Source organism: Dermacentor albipictus, chromosome 4, assembly GCF_038994185.2.
Source record: "Dermacentor albipictus isolate Rhodes 1998 colony chromosome 4, USDA_Dalb.pri_finalv2, whole genome shotgun sequence".
Lineage (NCBI taxonomy): Eukaryota > Metazoa > Arthropoda > Arachnida > Ixodida > Ixodidae > Dermacentor > Dermacentor albipictus.
Window position 1 is genome coordinate 142,815,107 of NC_091824.1, and position 27,697 is coordinate 142,842,803.

The following is a 27,697-nucleotide window of genomic DNA, read 5'->3' on the forward strand; positions in this document are numbered from 1 at the left end:
AAGCACTTCACTTTTTAGGTTCCAATTCTTCCATTGTGGTCAATCATCCGACTTTCTCATCTAGAAAGTTAGCCCACACTATTATTAGTTTAGTACTATCTCAACTCATTATTAAATGTATGCCTTATGCCTCTGTCGTAAGCAATGCAGAAGAAATAATTTAGTTATCTTCCCTGTTTTCAAGGGATTGCGAACACAATTCATGAAACATACATATATTTGAATGACAGAAAGCATACAGTCTAGTTTCACTTTTACAGTGATAGCTATAAATTTATCCAAGCACAGGCTGCTAGGATATTTTCAAACAGAAATCTCCAAAATCAGGTCACATCATCTATTTCAAACAGAAATGACTGATTTCCATTTGCTTTTAAAGCAACGCTTTTACAACAATGGATGGAACACTTGGTGGCTGCAGAAGACACCATAGTTCCTAGTATGACTGGCAGATTGTTGCACTTATGAAATCAATATCCTAATTCACGAGGACCTCCATTGAACATGACCGATCCAGTAGTCACCATTGATCTGTCAAGCAAATGTCTAGGCCGAGAAATTCCTGTTCAAAGCAAAAAAACAAAAAAAAAACCCAAGTGTTTCTTTTACAACAAGGAATCTAGCAAACAGGCCCACATGAATGCTTTCGATTAGTGCTACATCAGAGGGAATACTTGTGGTCTGTCATAGCAAGATCAAAGACATCATGCATGTGCACATCATGACATCATGTGACATCATGCACAAGGAGACGAGGCACAAGAGTAAGGCAAGATGCGTGATAGTGGCGCTGCAGTCATTGCAAAATTTTATTCAAAAGAAAGCACCTAGTACAAGAGTGTAATGGAGGAGCTGACGAGAATGCAAACACAAATTGTGAAATTAAACGCATTAAGAAGTTTGCGACCTTCAGATAGTGTGGCGTCTTTGTGTCAACATTCCCTTGACTAGCGGGTTGTTTTACATCAGCCAAAGTAGCCATTCCCTCCATGCTTGCCCATGCAACCACAGCTATTCTTTTGTGGTGCTCCCTGTAGTACTCAAGTATACCGCAATATTGAGTGTTGCAAATATCGGCCATTTCTGAAGATGTGTGTGATTCTCCAGCACCACGATACTAACATAAAGGAAAGTGAGTGCAAAGACATATTTCCATCAGAGCAGGAGTGATGCATGCGGACCAGGCTTTGGCATCTTAGCATGAGGAAGTGACGAGATTGACTGATCACATGCTAGATGCACTAAGTTTATCTTTACTTACAAGTGTTTGTTTAAATTTGTCAAATCTTACCTCGCATCATGTAACCGCACAGTTTTTCCTTTTTTTGTCCTTTGTTTGCGCGGTTACATGATGCATTCCAATATCGACAACCAACTAGCCCGCCTCTCCCTGTTAAAAATCTCACCTCTATTTGTAATGCTCGATCTTCTGGATAAAAATTCAGTTACGAGTTAGAGTAGCACCACTGTCCCTGTCTAACCTTATTTTTGTGTTATTTTGCTACAAGTCTAGAGGTTACTACCCCCAGTTCTCTGCCTTGTCTGTTTGCATCCTTGCACCCTTGGTGACAGCGGGTGCAATGCACGGGACAAGCACATAAAAGTATAACACAGCGATAACTTTAAACTCTGAAAGCATCATTATAAGTTAGCATTGTGTTTACAGTTGCTCTAGTGCCTCATCTAGCATGCTGTGCTCACTGTCACCCATTAACTGTCAACCCACCCAACTGCGGATTCTTAAAGGAGGAGGAAATCCAGCAACAGCAGGAGTTGATCTTGAGGTAGGGAAGCTGGACAGCAGTATCTACCCATGCTCAGGGAAAGGGGGTTGTATGTCTGGGTTGTTGACACACTCTCCTATGGTGTGTCTGAGAGTGCCTGGCTGATTGCAGAATTTACATTAGTCGCTGAATTGTGTGGGGTTAAGAATGCCAAGAAGGGTTAATAATGTACTGTAAAGTAAAGAAAATGTACACATGAATGCATACCAATTTTGTTGTGCATGCTCAATTTTATCGCGCAGAGAGTTACACAGATAATAGTAACACCAGTTATACATGTTCCACAGCCTACAATACCATCATGTTGTGTTTTGCATGCTACATTTCATGTCAGATTACTAGCCTTGCAAAGAAACTGTCTTGTTTTGGCACACATCACACTTGCCCTGTAGCAGCCAAGATGGCTAACAACATGGGAAAGCAAATAAATGTTTTTTTTCCCTAAGAAACCAAGTCAGGCTGAGTTACAGTATCATGCAGACGTCTAAGTTTCCAGCAAACAGCACGAGCAAGAAACTGGTGAAGACTAAGGTGACAAGAGGTGTAACATACACCCCTTTCCTTAATGGGTGCAGAAAAAGAAAAGTACTCGAGTGGGTCATTGCATGTTTATATTGTCACTATAGTTGTCAGCTGCCTTGTATCGCCAGCAATGGCATTGCGGTGACAGTGGTTCACATTGCTTTGGTGGGCCTCCTAAACAGAAGGACGTGGGGCTCTGAAAGAAATAGGAGAAAACAAGTCTGTCAGCACCTTCAGAAGGCTCTTTTTGCCAAACAAAACAATTAAAGCTGTGGTCCTGGAAGAGAAACAATTTATTCTATGAAACAAGCAATAACATAACATATACTGAGTAGATGCACACAGAGAGCAGCTATTTGGAAGCAGCAGACTTCATAAACTACATCGTAAATGAAAAACAGTGCACTCATTTTTCATGTGAATGCCCATGATGGCAAAATGTCAAACATTAGTACATGCAATGAGCTTGTAATCAGAAACATGTCCATGGCTTGCCAATGTGCAACTGGTTCTCGCTGTTGTATTTTGCAGGCACCATTAAAATGCACTTAATACAGAAAGAAGCCTGCTGACCTTAACAAGTTGTTCAACATGCCAGGAATGCTGAACTATTAGATTCCAGAATATCAAAGAGCCGTCTGTAGAACTATTATTATCTTTTTCATTTTTCCCTCCAGTAAATTTGCTGCCTAGCAATGCTGCTATCCTATCACAGATGCCAAAGAGCCCTTTGGGATGGTGCATCCCTGGTCACCCAGCATAAATATAGAGGTAAAAGCCACCTCCAATTATAGTATGGCAGCCACTGCGCCAGTGAACCCAATCCATTGCATCACCTCTTTTTAAGACTTGGGCAACCGGCACAGCTTTGGAAAAAATACAAACAATCTGCAAAAGATGAGTAACTGCAGTATGTGAAGTGGTGGGTGATGTACTTGTGAGCAACACCGCAGTGCGCCATAACGATGGTGCGGACTGAAAATAGATTTTGTGAGAAAAATAAAAGTCTCCAAAATGCTCTTAATTGTAACTTCGTGTTTCACTCTGCCTTATTCCTAATATTTCAATCTTCAGAATTTAAACAGAAGTCTGGAGTTGAGGAATTTCAGCAGGCACAAGTGAACTGTATACAGCAAATCCATTTGTTGCTCAAGCAGATACAAAAATGGCTTGGCTTAGGTATGGTGAAAGTTGCACCAATAAAGTTTTGGTTTTCCTGTAACATTCCCTCACATATAATAACAAGCAAATGAATAAGCTGGGAAATGTGATAAACGTTTTCACACAATGGGCTCAGATCCCATCTTTCCTCCAAATTTAGCGATTTGCCGGTTGTGCTGTTCACATTTTATATAACTGTGTAGCATAGTGTGCGTGCTTATGCTTTAATAACTGAATCTTATGTAACGCATTCATAACACGCTATTTTATTGGAGACTAAACCAACATGACAGATGTAGCATTAGTTGCCAGACTACATCTTCAATGTGTCTGTGCACTTCAAGAAATAGGTTAGTCAGAAGCCCCTGCTTTCTGTCATTCATGTGCATGCAGCAGCAGTACAGCATAAGATTTCTCAATTGACTGATTATTGGGAATTAACGTACCCAAGCAACTCTTGGTCTACGAGAGACGCCACAGTGGAGCACTCTAAGAGGCCACCTGGCACTTTTTGAAGGACAACTGCAATGAAATTTTACTAAGGCTAAAGTGTTAATAAATGACCCACTGAAGCAAACCTGGCAAAGCCCAAAGACAAGCCTCTATCAGTTCCTGAAATTCTTGAGAAAAGAGACATACATGTGGCAGTAGTGCCAGTTAGTAGTGCCCACCTGTAAACAAAGTAACCGCATGCCTATGGGAGAGCCACGCAGGCGAGCATCTTGCAGTACTAGTGAGTGATAAATACTGAGATAGAAATCACTTTTCTCAATGCCCATAACTCTAGACGTCATGTGCGACAATGATTATAAAATGCACAAGTGCGGGCATTAGTAGGCAGCAGTAAATTAGGCAAAGCTGGAATACTTCTAAACTACAGCGGTTGCAGCCACCATGGAGCAATGCGAAAATCAGTTTTGATGTAAGCCGAGAGTTGGAAGAACAACAGCAATTTCTTCTAGAACTCTCGTAAGGTTGCAGAACTTGCAGGGTGACACTGGCAGCATATTGTTCCAAAAAGATGCATTTCCTCAAACATTTTGTCGCTGCCGTACATGTATGGCCATGACCATTTGGGATTTGTTTTCGCCACTGTACATATACGGTGATGACCACCAAAGGGTTAAATAGCGTATAGGCAGACAATGGGTGCACCTGGTAGTTAGCAGATATGACAGAAGTTGCAGCATGTTGCCTCTGAGATTTTAGGCATGACATGCTTTTAGCTCCTGATGTCGGCGACCTTCCAAGTGACCTTGAGCCAAAGCCGTTATCCAGACACTCAAACGAGAACATCCGGGCACTCTAACGAGAATATCTGGGCAACTTGCAAGAACAAAACAAGATCATCCGGGTTGACTAATTAGCCAACGCTGCATTACATACGCTAGTCACTTCCCAAACAAGTTACAAAAATTATTGCTTCCGAGTTCTTCCTAATGTTTGTTTACAATATCACTTAAGCTGTAGCTTCTAGTACGCTGAAGTTTTATTTGTCATTTCCAATACCGACGTCCAAAAAGCAGATACAGGGCACTATACACTTGACTGTCATCTTTTGGTGCTGAGACAGAGTGGCATATACTTTTTTCAACGCCAGTGGTTTGTGAGGCCCGAAGCGCATCCGGTGCACTGGCAGCGTCCAGCGCACCGCGGATAGCTGTTTGACTGAGACAAGACTTGCAATGAGGTTCTGTCTGTGACAGGAAACTATTGCATCCATATGGACCAGTGAAGAGTATAGTGCCGTTGCGAACGTGCACTACACTCATTTTAAGATTGTGGCTACTATCATCACCAACCGATCTGCTTTGCCAGTAGCCATTTCATGCTTACATTTACTCTCGATTACGCGAGAGCCAGCATTTTTTTACATGCTATAGGTTGTGCCTAATCTTGGGAGCCATGCAGAGGAGCTGCGTATCCTGAGTCATGCATTCCTTCCCGCAAGTGGTAATGGCAGCATTTTTTTTTAATACGTAGCATTCTTGGTGAGTTCAAACTAATTTTCTGTAACAACTATCTCCTTGTTTTCATGGATCGGTCGCGCAGGTATGTGCCACTATGTGCGTGTCACTATGTGTGTGCTGCTCTTCAATGAAACTCTTTGATGCCAGCTTGGGTATGTGCCATCGGGTACAGTCAAACGCCTCTACAACAAATGCTTCCATGGCGAAATGACCTGCACAACAACGGATTGATTGTTTCCCCAGTTGAATTTCTACCTTTCATATGTATTGCAAACGACTCCACAACAAAGGCTACTGCAACGAATTTGCTTGTACAACGAAGCAATTTAGGCATTCCTGATAGCCGATTTGTTGCTTTACAATGAACGCCACATAGCGGCATCTAGGTAGATGTCAACTAGAGTTGACTCTGCTTACATGAAAAAAAAAAAAATGCAAATAGCATTCTTGGCATTGTCAGCCCAGTTCTCCCTCCAGCTACATGTCTAACTACCTAACCAAAAATACGGGCTGATCCTGAAGATAGTGCACTCTAAACATGTAGGCTGTTCCTGTGGGTATGTGCCGATGGGTATGTGCCGCTAAGTATGCGTGGACTTGCCACCGCTGCAACTAGATGGTGCACCATGTCCAGAGGGAAGCACGAGAGAGGAGCCCGGCTGCAGTATACACGCATCACAGAAGACACATTGGAGCTCTTCGCACACTGGGATACTCGTCATGGTTGAGTTCTGCCAGATTTCTTTCAGTTTTGTTATCAAAAGCATCTAATTTTGCAAGCCTTTTGCGTCACCTCTACTTATAATTCAAACCTAAAATTTTGCATGGAGGCTACTCTGTATCTAGATTATCTGAAACTAGGCTTCTTATATTGCCCAAAATTTCATTGCAGTTGGCGTTTAATGTGCAAGTAAACCTAAGCACAGACGCATTTTTGCATTTCGCCCCCATCGAAATGTGGTGGTCACAGCCGGAAATCCAACCCGTGGCCTTGTGCTTAGCCACAGTATACCCCAGCCATTGAGCTGCCATGGCAAGTCCTCTAGACAAGAGTAGTAAAAAAACATTATGGTGTCGACTTTCTCTACTAATTCTTGAGAAACACTGCAGAAGCATGAGCACCTGAGAAACACCTGTCTATAATTGCAGCTTGCCATGGTACACATGTGACTCAAGTGGGTGCACTGCTTCACATTAGTGCTGGGCACCAAAACTACAAGAAGCTTGACCAAGCAGCTTAAGTGCAATGCAATGAATTTTTCTGGAAGTCACTGTGGTTTTAATGGGGTTTTGCATTCTCTCATCTTACAGCAATGACAAAGTTTGAGTGATAAACCATATGCCTTCAAATATTGCACTGTGACTCAGTTTTTTCTGGCAATAGAGTGAGGTGAGTAGTAGTTTGGCTGAGTACAGCCGAAATAAATGAGCAGTATAAACTAAGTTGCTTCGTTTACCGTTGGTGTAGGACACACGCTAAGCTTTTAGTATCCAAATAATCTCGATGTCTGCCACTGCATACTGTGTTCCTAGTAAGCTGATACAAACATGTGCTCTGGAGTTCCTGGCCAAGTAAGCCTTTGATGCAATATATTCTATGTGGTAGAGTGAAATCAGCTTTTTCCATGCATCCCAGCTTGTCAAAGAGTGTTGCACCTGTGTGAAGATGATTGGTCGTGGCAGCAGTATGCAAAAGCTGTGGTCTCGAAACTTTTGTTGCACCATGCTATAGCAATCCAAGAACCTTGAGATCTTGGAGCGCAAGCGAAATTTTTGACATGTAGACATTTGTTAGCTTTGCCATGGTTTTTTGAAGCTAAACAACACTTGATAAAACTACAGGTCTCACATACAGCTTCCCGACTCGTCTTACAACTATGAGCAAGCTTTTGTAATTGACTTACATTACTCATATGAAGCCACTGCCATAAGGCTGCAATATGGGCACCACCTCTATTTATTTATTTATTACATATCTGCATCGCCCATGCGGGCATTACAGCAGGGGGGATTACATTTTAAAGGAAGAAACAAGTGATCACATACATAAGGCGCGATAAAATGCATCATTGTTTTCAATATTAACAATGTCAGGCGAAAGAGCATTCTATTCTCTTATAGATCGAACAAAAAAAGAATACCTAAAGACGTCACCCCTGAGAGGAAACTCGCGCAAGGACTTTCAGCACATAGTCGCGTCTCAACGACGTATAAGTAGGCGACTTAATATATTTTTCTTTATAAATCCCTGTTTTTGAATAATAAACAGCATGAAAAAATTTCCACCTCAGATTTTTTCGTCGGTCTTTCAATGCTTGCCACGATAATTTAATTTTCCTTTCTGTCATACTTAATTTTCTACTATAGTTATTAAGAGCAAACCCAGCTGCTCTATTCTGCACTTTTTCAAGCTGTTCCATGAGATAAGACGTGTATGGATACCAACAAATACAACCGTAATCAAGTAAACTACAAACATAAGTGAAATACAATTGCTCTTTTGATTTATTCGGTAATTGATTGAAGTTATGGTGGTGAAATCCCAATGAACGTATTACCTTATTCTTAATATGTGTAGTGTGCCTGTTCTATCTTAAGTCAGACGTCATTAAAATTCCTAAATTTTTGTATTCGTAAAGCTTCTTTAATGCCATATTACTCAAGGTATAAGTGCATGACATAAATGTGCGCTTCCTTGAAAAGGTGACGTGAACACATTATTGAACATTTAGTGACATTTCCCACATGTTGCACCATGTTCCTATAAGGTCTAAATCAGTCTGTAATGACGAAATGTCACTTGCATTATCTCTGACTCTATAAATGACACAGTCATCCGCAAACATTCTAAATGTAGACGTAAGGTCACTTTCAATATCACTAATAAAGATTAGAAATAAAAGGGGACCCAAAACTGATCCCTGAGGAACACCTGAGGTAACTGGAACATGTACAGAAGAAAAACCGTTGAGCACCACAGACTGCTCTCTTGCACGAAGATATTCAGCAATCCAAGCTATGATACTGTTGTCCAATTTGTAGGCCCTAAGTTTTGAGATGAGATCATGTGCAACCATATTGAAGGCTTTATTGAAATCTAGAAATATGCAGTCTATTATTTTGGTTTTGTCTATTGCCGAGGCCAGATCATGAAAAAATTCTAATTGTGTAGAGCATGAAAAAGCTTGTCAAAAACCATGCTGACTAGAGCTTAGAATATTGTGCTCAACTAAATGCGACATGATTGAAGTATAAATTACGTGTTCCATTATCTTGCATGTGATACTTGTTAAAGACACCGTTCTGTAGTTCTCAACGGCACTTCTTGATCCGCCTTTGTGAATGGGTACAACCCGTGCCAGCTTCCAATCAAGCGGTAAACAAGACTAAGATAAACACTTTGTAAATCACTGAGAAAAGTAAAAACACAATATTCCAGAACAGTTTTTAAGAATAACTGCCAGAATATCATCAGGGCCACAAGCGATCATTGGCTTTATCTCCTGCAGTAATTTACGCAAACCTTCTCCACCAAATATAACCTCGGGCATTTGTTCAATGTCCATTTGGCAAATCACATTAACAGTGCGAGAACGCTTTGGTCTAAACACTGACAAGAAAAAATTGCTAAAAAGTTTCACTTTGTCTTCATCAGCATCAATTATGGTTTCAGAGCTCTTTAAGGGGGGAATAGAATTGTTTTCTTTACCATTGCACCTAACAAATCTCCAGTACTCTTTAGAATCTTTGAGCAACTTCACACCAAGGTTTTCGAAATAAGCTTGCTTGGCCAGCTCCGCAAGAACCTGAAAGCTTTTTTCAAACATTTCAGTTTTAACCAAGTACTCTGGGACTTCGCTCTCCGAAACTTGAGATAACCTCTCCTAATTTTTCGTATTAGTGTGCGCAGCTGATGATTAAACCAACGCTTATACTTTGACCGTTTAGATGAGATAACGTGAGTAGGAACAAATGTATAGCGCAATTCAAAAAGCTTGTCTTTAAAGCTTCCATAAATCTTCAATGCTCAATCGATCAACTAATGCATCAAAGATAGGAAAATATGACTAAAACGCTGAAATTATAGCACTAAAGTCAGCCCTCTTATATACATAAATCTTTCTGGGTTCCTTCTTTGGCACGGACACATATTGAATGTTTATATCGGCAGTAAGAACACAATGGTCACTTAAGCCGGGAAGTACATTCACGTTCGTTTTAATGTTCGGAACATTACATAAGAGCAAATCAAGTATGTGACCTGTGCCGTCGTTCCGTGATGCATCATGAATGTACTGTTGAAACTAAAATCAGAGACGAGATCCAAAAATGCAGAATACACATGGCCAGTGACCGATGCTACAGGGTCATCGCACGACCAGTCTATACCCGGAAGATTAAGATCTCCCCCTAGTAATATGATATTGTTTTCAAGCGTATCAAGAAAAACAGACAGCTGAACAAACTGGTCGTATGATGATCCAGGAAGACGATAATATGACCCAATAACAAGACTTTTCCCATAAGATGGCCTCACTTTGCACAAAACACTCAAGATTGGCTGTAGAACCTTCCAGCGGTACACACAATAAGCTTGAGCTAATCAGAATAAATACCCCTCCCCCTCTTGCTCTTCTATCGCGTCTGAAACAATGATAGCCATCTGGAAAAACTTCAAAATTTAAGACGCTCGAGACCAACCATGACTCTGTGCCAGTAACTATTGACGACTAAACTGATCTAAGAAGGATATGGAAAGAATCGACTTTATTTCTTATGCTCCAGCATTTTATCACCAAAACACTGAGCATTTCCTTTATCTTAGTAAATGGTGATTGTCACACCTGCTTCACTTTGTTGGTCACGCTATCAATCTGATAGCGTTTGTTGTCCATGTACAAGGTATCAAACTTCAGTACTACTTTTATAGCTTCTTGCCGATTCTGTTTCGAAAAATTCCATAAACAGCTTCTTTTATCCCTCGCCACGCATGAAAAATCTTCCTAAATGCTATAGTTCGTGCACTTTAACTTGCGTGCATTATTTACCACTTGTTGGCATTCTTTGAAAGAGGAAAAGTTCCCTATAATTGGGCGTGCTTTATCTGCTCGATAGGTTCCTATCCTGTGAGCGCGCTCAATTCCAACAGCATTAAGTTCCAGTTTCGTGCGGCACAGGTTTGAGACAAGTTCACTTGATTTGGTTGCATTTTCACCAGTATCACTATCTTCAAAACCATAAAAAAGTAGATTATCCCGCCTTTGACAATTCTCAATATCGTCAATTTTTGAACCAAAAGCCGACAATGTTGCCTGATTGTGACGCTGCTGTGCCCCAATGTTAGCCAGTGAAGAACGAATAGCACCCACTCCTGTGATAGTTTCTTCTAATGACACAATACGAGCCTGCAGTTCTTCTATTTCAGCAGAGAACTTGTTCTCCATTGCTAACAGCTTTTTCAATATTGTGTTTTGGCCTTCAAACATTCGTTCAAACTGTGCAGTATCGGCCCTGGGTTCGGCTCTATATCGCCTCCGCACAGCAGCAAAATCAGTAAATAGAAAGCGGAACGCTTCCAAACAACAAACTGACGTCTTACGAGTACCCTGCGCGATTTCAAAGAAACACACCGCTTTTAACACAATAAAAACAGACTGGGTAATCTAAAAAGGAGTTCTTGATGGGCTAGTCAGTACGTTACTTCAGTACATGAAATGAGTGCTCATGCTCCACCTCTGCAGTTCTTTATTGTGATCATTCATATTGTGCTAAATTTCATGACTACTTTGTTTCACAGTGAGCAGATGAACATAGAGCACAGACACAAAATAAAAAAATCACGATGACACAGACAGCCCTTGCAACTGATATATTTTAGTTACAGACCCAAGAAAAAATATGCTCTGCATTTTATGTGCAGCTCTTTAGCAGCAACCATTTGAGCTGGGCGATTATAAAATTTTTTTAATATGAATCAAATACAAATACATAGTAAGTACCAAATATTGAATGAAATATTTAATAGTCACATGCAGACATATACTTATAGAAGGAACCTTTATTTTGGTAAATTGAGGTACCAGGCTAGTACTATTGTCAATAATTAACTTCACAAATACTCTCTCAAGATCTTTAGAGCCTGGTTGCAAACAGGCTTTTCAAGAATGAACTTCTGCTGTATGACTAGCTTTTCGAAAATGCTAATTAAGTGTTAAGAAAAGGTCAACATTTGTGAAAAAGAAAGGCTGCTGAGAGACTTGCATGTCCTATACAAATGTAAAAGGGCCCATTCCAAGAAAAACATCACTGACAATAGCGTAAAATACAAAGTTGATACATGGCTAGACTACAAGAAACACTAAAGTAGAGAATACAAGTAAAAATCACAGGTTTTAATGCAGGCTTCTGCCGTGAAACCGAAAACGCAGCTTCCATGACCCATTTTGTTCCTACATTCCTTTAAAAACTTATGTCCTTGTTTGACTTCTGATAGCTTGTGATACTTTGTTTAGCAGACATAGCACAGCAACCTGACTTTAACAGTCGGTTGTTGTGAAATATCTCGTTAGTTTTGATATTCGACAATACCAAATAGTTCATTTTAGAATATGAATATGAATAGTTAGTGCGTAATATTCAATTCTTATTTGAAACTTCAAATATTCACCCACCCTTAACAACTGTGTTGCACAGCAAGTACCAAATAGGCCAACTGGTTCTTCTGATAGGGCAAATCGTTTTGCTAAATGCTTTCATTTCAACCAGTGCTGGCATTGCAGGTAGCAAAAACAGAATGAGGTGCACCAAGCCTTGTTCTAGAGCTTTCCCACACCGGTGAGCACGATGCCAGCCTATATAAAGTGCTTTACACATGCTAAGGTTTCGGTCCCCTATTCTTATATTTTCCTTATTGGACCAAACCAGCAGGTGCACCTAGTATGGACCATGCAGTTACCACACTTCCACTCAGTACTCCCACTTTTCAACTATATAAATTGAAGAGGTTTGTAGTTTTGAGATAAGCCACACTTTTCAAAAAGTAAGTTACCCATTTTTCTTTCTCTCTTACTACTACAAGCAAATTTTTTATGCGTGTACTCCTACTTCCAAGACTTAACTCTGGACTGTTTGCTAGGAGAGAATATTCCGTACTTGTATGAATTACAAATGCTAGTCTATAATGGCAGTTTCAAACTCATGCAGCCTTCAGGCTGCAAAAATGGCAGATAGCTGCCCATGGGGCAAACTGTAACATGCTCAGCAAAGGGCAGACTCGAGCCATGATGTAGCCATTACAACAAACTAGCCACAAGGAAACGTACACACATCAACATTTATTTCTTCATGACCAGTTTGCTCTGATGTTGCAATAGCATGGATCACCAACTTACTCATGCTGACACCCCCCACAAGGCAAGGCAAATTGATGGGCCCACACGGGCTGCAGACAAAAGCTCTGTTGGCCACGAGTTTTGGACCTTTGGTCTGTATTGACTAATCGAGACATATAACTCACAATGGACAACGTAGAATTGGCAATCCTCAGTCACCAAATCTGGTACACTGTTTCAACTGGTACCCTAGCTTCGACAGTGGGCGCGTCCATTATTTCTGCCCACATGCCTGCACTCCAATGTTCTTGTGTAGCATTAGTAGTAGCACAGAAGTGTGCTTCTAATATGCTTCCTGTACTGCCCCAGCAGTCTTGAAGAACATGCTCCACTGGGCACTACTGCCATCAGTCAGAAGGCTACACAACGAGGGTGACACACTACTGTAAATAGCAACACTAGAGTGTGTAAAGCGGTAAAAAAAAATTTAATCCTGGGGTTTTACATGCCAGAATCCCAATATAATTAGGTTGCACACCACAGTCATTGATTTTTACCACCTGGAATTCTTTAATGTGCACCCAACGCACGGGACACGGGCGCTTTTGCATTTCACCCACATCGAAATGCGGCCAAGAATTGATCCTGTGCCCTCATGCTTAGCAGCACAACGCCATAGCCACTATGCCACCATGGTGGGTGCACAAAGAGGTAGCATCAGTAGTTTTTAGTACGAGAATCAAATAAAATTGTCCACAGTTAATTGTATTTCATGTTCTAATCTATATTTATTTAGTATCTGTTTTCTCTATCCAGTTGCTGACTATTAAAGGCCAAATGTAATCAGGCCATGAGACGTCATTAGGAGCTGCTTCTGGATTTTCACAGGAGTTCAAGTAACTTTCTCATTTAAGAAAACATTCCCAATAAAAGTGACACGTGTTGGCACACTGGTTACCACGTTAAAGGGAAGCTGAAAGCTTTTCCAGAAAAAATAAGTGAAGAGCAATACGTCGTGGTTTTCAGCACTCTGAATTCGAATATCGCATCGAAATTGAGCGAAAGAAAGCGCAAACATATTTTATTTCGATGAAAAGTGCAGCAGCAGACACGCCCAGCATGCGCGCCTCGTTTCCACTTGTGATTGGTCGGGCGCCTCGTGACGTCAACAATGGTGTTCGTCCGGACCGACTGCTGCGGCTACACATGAAGCACGGTGCAAGGTAGTTTGGTGCTGTTTTGAAGAGACGGTCATGGAACATTTCTAGAGCTTGCGTTTCTCTGAGGAGTTCGGCGTTAAGTCCAAACTCCACGAGAGCGATTTTGCACGCGACGATGACGGGCGACGGCTTCGAGCGACAAAACGGGCCGTCGCTTAAACAGATCGCTCAGTGTTTTCGCTCGATCACTCGTTTCTAGAAATCAAGAACTCGTCGCTCGTCGCCCGGAAGTGCTATGAGTGACTAGCCAATAGTGCGAAGCCGGAACTGGATGTACATAACTAAAATACTACTGTTTGTCGCCCGGAACGAGCAAACTATTGAATTTTACACGTGCAAGTATAAGAACCTAGTGCAAGACCTTCAGAAATATTTTATGCTCCTTTTTCAGTAAAATAGATCAACTTAAACTGATAAAGCATGCGTCACGCTAGTTTCGGCGCGTATATTGCTGCCCTCATACCGGGAAGTCATCGCTCAAATTCGTCGCTCGCATGGAGTTCGGCTTGCAGGCAACGAGTGAACGCGACAGCCATCACCTCGCTTGTCGCGCTGTCGCTGTCCCGTGCAAGATCACTTGTAAGGGGTTTATACTTTACTCCCTACCTGTATGAGACGATTGCGAAGAGCCAGCCTCTCCAAGAAGCAAAAAATGCTGGTGCAAGCACTGCTTTCCACGCAAACAAAGGCAAAGTGTTAGCATCTCCTTGTGTTAGAAATGTTCTTTGGCGAGTATGTTTTTTGCTAAGCTGCATTCAGAGTTCCAGTGAGTACGTTTCCGGGCAAACAACTGTAGTGTTACGTTCCTGCAAGACTCCTTGTAGAACGTAAGCGGTGATGCGATCTACGGCATTTGTGCGCTGCCCGAAAGCTGTCGGCAATCTACACAGATGGTTTAAACGTGGGAAAAGTTTACCGGCTGTTGTAGCCTGCGTAGTATAGAACCTTCATCAGCACGCCATCCGCACGCTACTCGCAACCGGCGAATTCTGTCGGGTACGCGAGATGGTCGGTTTCTCTATGTGTATGAGAGAAGGGGGAGCGCAGCGTGCTGGCGTGAGCAGGCTTTCCAACACATGCAAACTTTACGCTTGCACTGCGTAATGGTAAATGCATGTAGGCTGTTTCACAACACATGTGCGAATAGAAAATTCGCGCCGCTTGGCGATGAAACCTGAGTCAAGAGTGGGAGATAAACGTGCACCTTCCGTTCAGCGACGAGGAAGAACCCAAAGCATGCATTATTGATAAACTCCGGTAGTAATCGTCACGGAAGTTTAGAGCACAACACTGTTGTTCTAGAGCACTTGAAGTTGTTTCGCTTCACAGCAGCCTCCCACATAGCTGAAAGCTTCTTGTCTTGCAGGAACTAATGGAACATCGTCGCGGCCACTGGCATTCGTGCAAGCGTAGGCTGCACAGAACGCCAGCATGATCAGCCTACAAGTTTAATTGATGCTGCGCATGTCAACTACCACTCCTATATACACACAAACAAAGGAATGTAGGGTCGAGCGAAGCAGATTAGGATGGCACGCACGCAGAAATAATCCCAGTCAGGCACGGTCGTGGAGACTGCGAAGGAACGGAACACTAGTGCTGACGTCACTACGCCGCGATTTCCGGTCTCCGCTCGCATCGTCAGCGTCAGCAGCAGCGCGCGGTGCTTGACGGGGGGCGGAGCTACAGCGCAATTTGAACCGACGATTGCATCGCTCCTAAGTGAAAAATCCTCCCCCAAATTTTACCTGCATGGTTTATAAGGTTCCCGCATCCGTATATGAGCGTCTTATTGAATTCAACAGACTCTTCAGCTTCTCTTTAAGCTTGCCTTAGTGCTTGTCATTTATTGTGGAGTAACAAAAAAGGACCACTCACCAGGCGAGTGAACCATGTAGTGCTCCCAGCCAAGGGACTGTTGCACTCCCAGGTTACGCCACTCAGTCTCGGTCATCAGGTGGGTCTTGGGCACAGACTGGGCCATCTCAGGTGGCAGGATCACATGTCTACAGGTTGGGGGGGAAGGGGATTGCAATACGCACAGAAGTGTTAAAATTTTTCAAATGGGAATCCTACTACTTTAGGTAACTAACTAAAATAAATAAAAAACAATGGGTTATCGCTGTGCACAGGCAGAATGTAAATCACATTTCAGGTCTTGTGCTTGCATCTGATCAAAGGTTCAAGAAACAGTGCAGTAATAATGCAAAGCTTCAAGTAACACAGATGTGACTTTTGATAAGAGAGGCACACATAGAACCAATGCTTAGAAACCCCACATTATGCAATCAGTAAACGGTACTAAAGGCACAGCGCAAGTCTGGGGAATGGTAAAGAATATAGTTAAGCAATGAAAAGGATGAGGATGGTGTAGTTTTCCAAATGGCACATCTCTTTCAAAATTATAGCTGACGTGTAGTTCGGGTACAATCAGAACCCATAAAGGCAAATTTAAGCTGTACAAAATATAAAAAGAACAAGAAATAGAATTCCACCGGCTAAGTTACAGTACTAGAGCATGGCATGTTCAAGAAGTGCATCTTTTTTAAGTTAAACTGTTGCCACACAGAAAGCAAAAAGTGTTAGAATCACACGGGAAATAATTGAAGTTATTGAAATGGTACATTTCAACACCAATGCACGAGCTAAAAAGGAGTCGCACTATCTGAACATAAGCTAGTTCTGCAATTATTTGGTTTGGCCATTGTCTCCTCATTTTTTTCATGCCTGCGCGATGGTGCCGCAGTGGCTATCCGTTGCGCTCTCTCTTCTTTCTCCCTTCACACCTCGGCTCTCCATGCGGGACGTTTGCCCCTCATACCTGGCCGCATCAAACACCATAAACATAGCTATGCCTCGGAGTGCATCATCGGCGAGGTAGACTATGGTGAAAGCTTTTGTAAAGAAACAATGAATAATCTTGTGCCGGCCAACTTGATTCAGTGCTTTGTCCTCAACAACCTCCCGCTTTCCTTCAATATACCCAAGGCCGATTCTTTCATAAGAAATTGTACTGACCACAAGCTACACCCATGGATGCAACACATCCTGAAGGAACAGGAGAATTTCTTGTTGGGCAAGTTGGTATCAATTCATTATAACTACTTTAAGGCAGCAAAAAACAACACACAGCACACAAGAGAAGACAACAGGACAGGTGCTCTGTCCCACTGTCTTCTCTTGTGCGCTGTGTTTTGCTTATTGGCGCCTTAAAGTAGTTATAATGAAAAGTCCGAAAGGACGTTAAAGACATGAGATTTTTTGTTATGCGCACATTCTCACCGACAACCATAAAATCAATGTCTTGGCATCCTAACTTTTATGCAAGGGAAGACTCGGGTACATTGCACTGAGCACCCTGGAGATCTGAATCTAGCACATAATTAGTGTCGCTTATAAAAAGGGTGGGGTAACGAAAGTCAATGTGAAATAAGTACTCAAATAGGGGCTTAGAGAAAATTAAACATTGCATAATTACATATTTTTGCATTATTTTCTTCATCCCATTGTGCAGACATTCAATTTCTTTCTGGATGTTATATTTATTTTGTTAATGTTGAGTTTTTCATTCCTTTTGTCTTCTACCTTGACTGGCTGACATGGCTTTTTTATTCTTTCTACTAAAAGGCCAGGAGCACCAATTCTGGGAAGTGTGTTGTGTATTTTTGACTGTACTAGTGATAATTATGCCTGTACTATTAATTTAACCTACTCTGCCACTAATTCCCCACTTCCTGTCTCGTTGAGACCTAGATTATCATACCATTTGTGACTCGCTACAAGGCTCTGGAGAGACGAAAGGGCTGTTTCTTGACCAAGAAGCCAGCTATAAATACCACATGTGAAGTCGCCAAAAAAGAATGTCTTAAAAAATCTACCGATTGCAGTTTTTGTCGCATGGCAATGGGAAAAAGTGGCAAAATAACTGTGAACCACAAGAAAAACCTGCACAATATACAGCAAGGCAGCCTTATAAAGCCAGTGTGATTGCTGACTAGAAAGCATGTTTTCCCCACAAATATTAAAAAAAGAATATGCAAAGAAAGTTGTTAAAGATTTGTCTTGTTGTGACAGCCGCTATAGCTCCTGCAAGAGCAAGTGGGCAATAACTGCAACGCAAGTTTCGTGGGTGTCGGACCGACAGTTGAATTTATGGACACCAGCCGCATGTGCAGCGCTGGTTCATGCTCAGTACTCTGCAAGCACAATGTTTCAGTTTTCAGTTTATTATTCGTTTATAACAATTTGTTACAAAAAATGGTATACAGACAAGGGTCCCAAAGTCAGAGACTGCACCGGGACCCTTGGATTAGAAGTTATATGTTTATAAGCTTTGGTGTTTTCGACCCAAGAAAATCATGAGAACCTGTTACAGTTGTTGCTGACAAAGTTTTATATTTGCAATAGGAGGGTAGGTGGGCTAGTTGGTATGACATTCTCGTAAGAAAAGAGAGCTAGTGTCATATGTCTCCTTTGTCTCTCATCTTTTATGCGCTCTAGGTTTTGTACAAAAAAAGATTTCTTGTCCAATATTTACAAATTTTGCAACAATAACGGCAATGCGATAGACAAATACGACATTGCCAAAGTTCTTGAAATAAAATTGCGATCAGGAAAGACACTTTAACTGTACTTATGTCACAGTTTGACACCTTCAAGTGAAGTTCCTGCTTGTCCACATCTTGTTATGTGCTGCTTACCTTCAATCCACATCGTATACAAACATCAATTTAACTTGAGAGCTTATCTTATAGTGCAAAATTAAATACAAACACCAAATGTGTCACATCAAGCACACACTCCAGCAGTGTCATCATGTCATCTGCTCCAGGACTGGGTAGGCAGTGTGGTCTGGTGACGAGCATGTGAGCCATGCAGAACCACCAAGTGGGCAGGAAAAAATATAGGAGGCTATGGTTTTCTTTTACTTTTGAAGATTTAATACAGGTTTCATTCTTGTCGAATTACACTTGACTGAACACACTACAAGAAAGAGCAGAGGCATTTTACAACAGCCAATGAATACATTTTTGCATATTTTCATTGCAAAAAACACATAGGCCATTGTTCTGAAAGAAATGAACAAGTTGGATGTCAGCATCACCCACATCTCTTTCTATGCAGAAGTCTGTTTTTCATTTTTACTAACTGCAATCTGGTACAAAATGCTTTCATTCTTTCTTATATCCCCTCAATCATAAAGCAGATAATCTTTTTACACATGCCGTACCACTATACAAGCACTCCCTGAATCTGCATGCAACACAATGTGACGAAAATGCACTGCTAAAAGCACATTATCAAAATATTTTACATGAAACAGTCTAAGAACAGTCTCACGGTGGTAAGGGTTTTTCTGATTTTGCCTAGAAGCTTATCTCTTTAGCTGTGGTAGCACTTCAGGCACCAAACAACACTCTATACATAGCAAATGCCATTCTGAACCCATCCTGCGCAGATACTAGGTTAGCTTATTTAAACAGCTTGTAATCTGCTAAGTTTTGGGTTCTTTTCTAGAACCGCAGAATTTGCAGAAATGGACAGAATAAGCATGGGTTGAACTGTCTTTGGCATACGCTCTTAAGTCAAGCATGGCAATGTACACCTATCCTCTAAAGGGATCCGAAATGATTTTGACAATTTTGTACAAACATGCCGAGTCGTTAGGGTAGGTCCTTCTGATCATTGAGTGACGCATTTAAGCATTTCGCATAAAGTACGTGATTTATTATAAGGTTTTTAAACGGTGCATCGCTACCAATAGCAGCGGCATCACCCCCTGAGTTTTCAGCCACCTTCTCACACGAGACATAGTTAGCCCAACTGATGTCAGTTGGGCAAGCTGTCCAACTAGCTGTAGTGTAGCTGTCCAACCATGCCACTAGCAGAGAGGTTTGAGAGGCTTCGCATGCTTGCTCCAAGACAACTGGAAGTAGATGACATGATGATGCATCATGACGCAGGGCCATGAAGGCAGAGCTTAGCCCCGATCACTAGGCAAACGAGTTGAGGAGAAAAAGCACGGCTAGGGAGGAGGGTAACTTGTAATTGTCCATAGTGCTCTTACTATGAGACGATTCACGTAAGTTGTGGCACGGATGTTTTACTGTAGCTTACCCTACGAGTCTACAAAATTTGTCCAAACCGCTTCAGGGACCCTTTAAAAGAAACATACACACCATTGTATTCTGCCACTCTAAAGTCATGGGGCAGAAACTTGATGGTCAACACAGAAGCTTAAAAGGAAGCCAACGTGTTGACGAGTGATGGAAAGGGAAATTAGGGGCATAATGTTGAGACATAGAAACACAGCAGTATGGATAAACCCAAATAGATTGTATTTTTGCTTAGATTAAGAGGAAGGACCTGTAATGTGCAAAACAGATAACCAGCAGTCTATTAGAGAAAAGGTCTGGTGGCCAAAGGAAGGGAAGCAGTTGAGGGAGCCAGATAATTAGACAAAGTGATAATATCGACAAATGTGCAGGTCAAAGGTGGGTGCCTTTGCCAATGGTGGCAAATGGTGACCTTGGAATAGATCTGTGTATTATATGGGAGCAGTGGCAAGTGCTCAACCATTCCAAATAGCCTCACAGTAACACACACTATTCGTACGTTGATGAACGCAACTGATCTTTGGACTGTTGGAGACAATACAGAACAAAATATGACAACCAAATACACTTGTGCTCTGCACTACCGGATGGTACCAATAAAACTTTTGTGTTGATTTATCTGGCTTTAGACATCAAAGCAACACCTGGGCTATCAGTGATGAGATAGTGGGGGGCCCGTGATAATTGATCGTGTTTAACCTCCCGAAGCATCACAGGGACTATGAGATGCTATAGCAGATGAATTCTGACCACGTCCAGTTTCTCTATTATGCACTGAATGTTTGGTGCATAAGTGTTTCTACATTCTGCCTCTAGTATTGAAATGAGGCTGCCTCACTTGAAAATCATACTCCTGGCCTCTTGCTCAGCACCAGAACGCCACAGCCACTGAGCCTTACATGGCAGATGGCAGAGAATTTTCATTCACTGAGGCTTTTTAATGGGCACCCGAATATATGTGGAGTGGCACTTTTATATTCTGCCCCCATAGGCATATTGCTACTGCGCACAGCTGGCAACTGAACCCGCACAGAGGAATGATCCACGTTCTTGCTGCAAGTGCAATTAATTTGTCGGATGCATTCCCACCAACTGCCCCTGACAAACATGGAGCACTACTTCACAAGATACGAAGCCATGCTTATTGCTAACAGCTCTAGTAACTGGTAACTAATTCTCTACTGCAAAACCAGACTAGCACATTCAATTTAATATTTGATTTATATTCCTTTAAAGCCCAACTGTAGCGAAACTTCACACTGGCTAAGTAGGCAATATGTTGGTACATACTACTGAAGCAATAATGACAAAGCGACATGCTGGCAATTGTTTTTCTTATGAGCAGCTTCTAAATAGCACCTAAGCTGATACATGTGGGCACTTTTTTATTTCTTGCGATCGCGATTGGCTCTCTTCAGTAAGCTTGCTCAAAGGCGCCAATCGCGACCGAACAATCCGATCCCAATCGGGCTCGGCCGACCTACGCTTTCGCCGGCAGAGGGGGTGTCATTTATGCCCAACCTGGAAAAAGGCAGCTTGAGAATAACTTAGCTTTGCCGCTAGCACACGAAAATTGGTGCTGTGAGCAATTTTGAATCGCATATGACTTTCGCGGAAAATCGAGATTGCTGAAGTTTGGCAACCTCACTTGCCGAACTATGATCTCGCTTAAGCCTGACGGACTTGACTGACGTGGCAACAGATTAACATTCTCACCTGTATTCGTACTTGTTATCGTAGTATTTGTCTGAGTAATGGATTGCGGTCTCTGGCATCCCAAGATGACCTGGACAAATCAACATTTGATACAGGGTCAATGGATTTTAGAACCGGAGTAGTACCTCAACGGCAGCCCCACTCGACCCCATATTCAACCAAAATATACAAGTCAGCAAACAATTCTCGTACTAGCAGCACCTTGCATCAAGAAAGAATGAAAAAAAAAACGTAGAAGAAAAGGTGCACATTAAGTATGCCTTGTGTGTGGTTGGCGCCCATTGGACGACTACAAATCGCCTTTCACCGATTAGAGGTGCATGAACTCAAATTTCGGCACGTACAATAATGAGTCGTCCCCTGAACTATTCAATCATGATGGGTAACATTTAAAATAAATCGAACGTCAAGCAGAGAGTGCGTTACCGTTGCTTTCCAGAAGAAACGCACTATTCAAATGAGTGCCGCTTTTCAAATTGCTCCGTACGGCTTCGACTAAACTTTGGCTCGTCTTGACTAGTTTTGACTTCTACAAAAAACAGCGTGGCCAACTTGGGACGAGGTAGATTCCATAGAGTTTCCTACAAAAATTAATTTTTCTAGGAAACTCTATGGTGGATTCTGCTCGAGGTGATGCGACGATGTTCCCTAGAACCATCGAACCATGTTTTGAAGTACTCTTTTTTTCCGTTCGGAAAAAGGAAAGACACCCATTTAAGCAGTATCAGGGTGTCTACCCAGTCGACATTTTCAAATTCCCTGAGTTTTTCAGGTTTTCCCTGAGTGCCTTTGCAATATTCCTGACGAGTGACACAGAACCATGGAGTAAGGAAATCTCCATGCACAGAACTTTGTTTTATTTCAAAACTGACTGACACCATGTCGCCCGGTGCTGTCACTCGACTAGTAAGCATGTCAAAAATTAAGAACCACGTTTGAATAGTAAGGATCGAGCAATGTTTACTTTATTCAAAATAGAAAACTGAAGGGAGGGTTAGTAAAATGGCGCAGCGAATATCTTCGAAAAAGAAATGGTTAAGCACATTGCAAATCATGTCAAACATATAAATTACGAATGAAAAGAGATGCATTCAGACGCAAATATTTTCGGAAATGACCTATTTATATCAACTGATAGCAAGCTCATTGGTGTTAGGCCCGGTCATTGTAACAAGCATGGAGGCAAGTGAGATTTTCTCAGCAGCTGGAAAGTCGACCTCATGCAACTGTCCTGGCATACTCTCAGCCCGTGCACAATGCCGCAGTGTTCCGTTTCACTGCTTTAGAGAGTTTGTTTAAGCGAAGTACGTTTCCGCTAAATTTCTTTTGCGCTCTGCGCACACGCAGAGCCATCTTGCGGCAAACACAGAAGGCCCCCTCCTCGCAATGTACGGCGCTGCCCCGACACGTGGCGCGCAACTCGCCCCATGACCGCGTCCGCCTTCATGGCGCGTCGGGGCCCGGCTATCTCTGCCGATCGCGACGTTTGCTGGCGTAGCGCGTTTGAGTAGGCGGTGCGAACGGCATGCGATAACGCTATCGCGTTCCACTCTTGAAGGCGAAGCTTAAGCGTCCTCCAATTTTTCACTCAATGAGTCCTTTGAAACTTTCGCATCAAAAATATAGCAAAACAAGCCTTAGTGTGGACTAGAAAGAAGAAAGGTATTTTTCACCCCATCTGGGTAAAAAGGAGGAAGAAGCTGACACAAAATTGGCTGCGGTTGCATTCGGTCCACATGCCCGCGTCTCTGCGCTTTTCAAACCAGCCACGCACAAAAAGGAAGTCGTGAGGAGTAATTCTGCTTGGATAGCTGTCCGTCGTCGCCGAGTCTCTTCAAGGAAAAGCGGTCGAAGGCTGGCGCTCAGTACATCGTCTGTAAGATGAAGGGCCGAGTTCCGCTGTTACTGCTACTGTCTGTATTTCAAGACTGGACGATCGCGCTGACTGAAGCGACGCCAGACTGGACCACGGCTTCAGACGGCGGGAGCGATCAGCTGCGTCTAGTGCATGTGGCTGTACTGTTTCGTCACGGGGAACGCGCTTCGCTCACGACTTTTCCCGGAGATCCCAACCAGCACTACGTTTGGCCCATGGGACGCGGGCAGCTCACCAACAGGGGTCGCCAGACCATGTGGGCCCTCGGAACATGGATACGTGAGCGGTACGCACGCCTCCTCACCCACGACGTGCGAGAGGTGAGCGCCAAGGACGACGGCCACTTGACCTTGTAGCACAGCTCACGCTTGTGTCGGAACAACATATCACCGGATTCGTGAACTCTGAGCCTGAGAGATTGCGCGTTGCCGTATGAAGAAGTCCATGCACGGTCACGCCGTGCTGTTCTTGTTTGGTTCTTAGCAATGAAAGTGCCAATGGACCTCACCAGAAACGTGCGCGCACCGTCAGCAGCGGCTGCAAGCGCTCCCTCCGCTTGTGGTCAGGCGCAAGGCATTGTGGGAGAAAGGAGCGCCGGGCCGCGCGCGACTCCCAAGGCGAACGGGCGAGCCCCCAGCGACCTTACTTTAATGCGTTACCTTTAGTTTGTATGCAACTTTAAGGCCATTACATATGTTTGACTACCACTCCTTGTGAACAAGTCTGACGAAATTGTTCACTTAAGAAGAGAACTTGAAACTAATAATCCGTCTTATCCCTCCAGTCGGGAGCCAGCTGGTGCATGCCATAAAAGCCGCCTTCTTCTCTCACTCGTGCAGGTGATCGCCCGAAGCAGTCCCGTCCCCCGCTGCTTCGACAGCGCCGCGATCCTCCTGTACGGCTTGTACCCAGCCGTCGACAAGGAAAGACAATGGAAGCGTGACCAGGACTGGCAGCCGGTGCCCATCACGAGCCCGCCAGATGGCACGGACAAATACGCCACTCTTTGTCTGCCGCGCTTCCTGGACAGCCTGACCGCGCTGTATGCCGCCGAAGTGCCCTGTTCTCTGGTCGGCGAGCCGTCATCTAAAACGCCTTCGTCTCGCACGAAAACCGAGCCGACGACAGCGGTGCCGCGAAGTTTCGGTACCGCAGGCAACCTGCTCGACTTCGTCGCCGCTGCGGCCAACGTCACCGACGAGCCCGGTGTGGCGCGGTTCGCGGCCACTTCGCGAGTCGTGGACGCCCTGTTCGTGAACCGCGAGAATGGCCTGCCACTGCCCGAGTGGGCTACGAAGCACCTGCGCCAGCTCGGTTGGCTCAACGAGAAGCTGGTTGAGATGATCGGAAAGTACCAGAAGGACAACATGGCGGGCGCCTTGCTCAGAGATTTCGTGACAAGTATGAAACCCAAATATGCCGGCGGAGGCTTGATGCTCACGCAAGGAAAGGATAACACTAACAAGGGGCCTAAGATAACGCTCTTCTCGTACCACGACATGAACGTCGCCGGCGCCATTCTGGGCATGAACGGCACGTTGAGTGGCAGGCCCCCCTACGGAGCCGCTGTCATTATCGAGGTGTTCGCTAAGAGCGGCTCATCTGAGGCGACCGCCGAAAGATACGTCAGGCTCTTTTACAAGGCGAACAACCGACATGCGACGATCATTCCCGTCGAAGGCTGCGCCGACCCGTGTCCGCTGGAGAAATTCGACGCATTCCTGCAGCGCAAATTCAAGCCGGTGACCAGGGCGCAATGCGGTTGGAGCGAGCAACAGCCTCTTCTCTAAAGATTAGCGAACTGCATATTCGACTGTGCCGTTTGGATGTCCCTGCAAGAAGGAATCACGGAATTTCTAAATTATGTGAGATGGCGATTGTCAAACGGCTATGTCCTGATGTAATATTGGATAAAAACGCATCTACTTCATATAAAGCGCTTAATATCTTTCCCCGCAAATCGCGGCAACTAGAGGAAAGATCGTGTCGTTCTTGTCGTTAGAACTTTCCTTCAATAATTTAGTTACGTAGTTTTAGACCTTGTGTAATAATTACAAAGCCCAATTACACTCATTCTTATCCTAGCCCTAAACGTAACCTCTCTTCATTTAATCAAACCGCTGAAGTAACCGGCCGATTTCAGTGTCGTGTTATGTGTATTTTGGTATGATGGAAAGCGGGCGCTCCAGCAGTACACGTCATTCGAGGAAAAAATGAGGGTGTTTTCATTCGTTTGGAGGAAAATGGCTGAATGTTAGTGGTGAAAATGAAGGCCACATTTCCTTTTGAATTTCACGGGTGCTTCAGTGTGACATAGCGGATTTCAAATTATATCGTCGGATCTGGGCCATTCTGGCGCAGGCAGAGTTGTAGAAACTTTCTGGATTGAGTCCTTGGTTCTTTCAGACTATGTGGTCGTCCTTATAGCCGATGAGCGAGACCCCGTGTAGACGCTGTCGAAATCTGTGACGTCGCGGCGAGTCAGTGTGCTAACTTGCGGGAAGCGTCGCCATGCGCCTTTCATTCTTGCGTTCTTTCAGCCTCTCCAAGCCTCATTTCATGTTAATGTGGCTGTTTCGATGTATCGAAATATCAAGCTATTTAATAAGCGCAATTGACTGCAATGCAGCTTAACTTACTATTCCTTCAGTGTCCCTTCCTGTGCGCACGAATATAAAACTGCTGATTATATCGTCCTAAAAGAGCTCTATAGTTCAAATCATTACAATATACGCACTGATGCAGAGGGAAAGCAACTGTACTAAAACGACAAGATAGCTAAATTGAAAGCGATGAGGAACTGAACACTGTGTCGCCAGAAAGAAGGTAAGAAAGAAATAAAGAAAGAAAGGTGATCGACTATTTTGTGTTTCTTGTATAGAAGCTTCGGATTTTCGCCTGTGCAGATGTAGCGACGCGTGCTTCAGAACGAACAAAGCATTTCATGTGCCATGCCTAAAATGTGTACATAGGCTGCGCGCTGGAGGGACAGTGCGACACGTTAAACCGCGAGTGAATAAAAGCCCTTTGTCGTGCGATAGTAGCCGTTCGTTTGTATGAGACGCGTATGGCATTGCGTACACGCTAGCCTGCAGGCTCAAGTTATGGCGTAGGTAGGTTGTGCGCAGTCAAAGCAGACAATGGTAAGGATGACTTGTTTCATGCGCTGACAAAGAGCCCTGCAGATACTACGACGTTCACTTTGAATGAATATCAAAAAGCTGCGGATACATTTTTTTTTGTAATTTCTTTGCCGCAGTCTACAATAGACGTTGTAGGTTCGTATACCCCTCGTTACTAAATATAAATTTATACACATCCCGAAACTTAGTTACCTTTGAAAATTTATTTAAATATTCAGGCCTTAAATTAAAATTCCGCTTCATCAATCACTAGAACTTAACTTTCTCACTAAATTGCAACAATTTACATTAAAATCGGCCCAGTGATTACGTCATAAAAACGTCTCTGCGTTATGCTGGACACGTCATTAGAGAACTCGGACGGCCAGTGACAAAGAGCGCTTACGGCCCAAAAGATTTTGTGAATACGGGCCTTGTTTGCTTGCTTGTTAAGAAAGTCACACGGCATATATATATATATATATATATATATATATATATATATATATATATATATATATATATATATATATATATATATATATATATATATATATATATATATATATATATATAAGCACCTCATAAGAACTCTGGTAAAACACTGTCGCCCGCCAAGAATCTGTTTCCCCTCACTTCGAGCGAGCCGCAGTGATTTGCGAATTTAGGGACGAACAACCACGCGTAAAAAGCAGCACAAATGGCTCGGCCGGGAGCAGTGCTCCTGTGTTAGTAAGCCGTCGGCAGCCCTATATAATCAGGAAGTCAGATTCTCGTAAGAAGGGATCATGCGCAGCGAGTGACAATGATTGACCAGGTGTTTGGGATGTCTTCTTTTTTTCATGTAAATTTTTTCATGTAGTGTTTCGTAAACATGTA

General features: G+C 43.1%; 2 protein-coding genes across 2 annotated transcripts; one reads left to right on the forward strand and one right to left on the reverse strand.

Moving 5' to 3' along the window:
• Positions 1-2,373: 2,373 nt before the first annotated feature.
• Positions 2,374-22,391, reverse strand: LOC135915421 (cyclin-dependent kinases regulatory subunit-like). Its single transcript, XM_065448477.2, has 4 exons — positions 22,247-22,391; positions 21,821-21,890; positions 15,867-15,994; positions 2,374-2,502 (listed from the first exon to the last, which is right to left on the reverse strand). Exons 2-4 carry the CDS (start codon positions 21,877-21,879, stop codon positions 2,459-2,461), a joined length of 231 nt encoding a protein of 76 aa, XP_065304549.1. The 5' UTR covers positions 21,880-21,890; positions 22,247-22,391; the 3' UTR covers positions 2,374-2,458.
• A 1,079-nt stretch (positions 22,392-23,470) lies between these two features.
• On the forward strand, positions 23,471-25,574 carry LOC135915420 (testicular acid phosphatase homolog). The gene is made up of 2 exons (XM_065448476.2): positions 23,471-24,016; positions 24,536-25,574. Exons 1-2 carry the CDS (start codon positions 23,702-23,704, stop codon positions 25,484-25,486), a joined length of 1,266 nt encoding a protein of 421 aa, XP_065304548.1. The 5' UTR covers positions 23,471-23,701; the 3' UTR covers positions 25,487-25,574.
• Positions 25,575-27,697: the final 2,123 nt, after the last annotated feature.

Bases quoted from the DNA above. Each gene is read 5' to 3' on its own strand.
- LOC135915420 (XM_065448476.2), top strand. From the start codon at position 23,702: ATGAAGGGCCGAGTTCCGCTGTTACTGCTACTGTCTGTATTTCAAGAC. The intron at 24,017-24,535 runs GTGAGCGCCAAG...TCACTCGTGCAG, and splicing joins TCACCCACGACGTGCGAGAG to GTGATCGCCCGAAGCAGTCC.
- LOC135915421 (XM_065448477.2), bottom strand. From the start codon at position 21,879: ATGCCAGAGACCGCAATCCATTACTCAGACAAATACTACGATAACAAG. The intron at 15,995-21,820 runs GTGAGAATGTTA...CCCAACCTGTAG, and splicing joins GATAACAAGTACGAATACAG to ACATGTGATCCTGCCACCTG. The intron at 2,503-15,866 runs GTGAGTGGTCCT...TATTTCTTTCAG, and splicing joins CTACATGGTTCACTCGCCTG to AGCCCCACGTCCTTCTGTTT.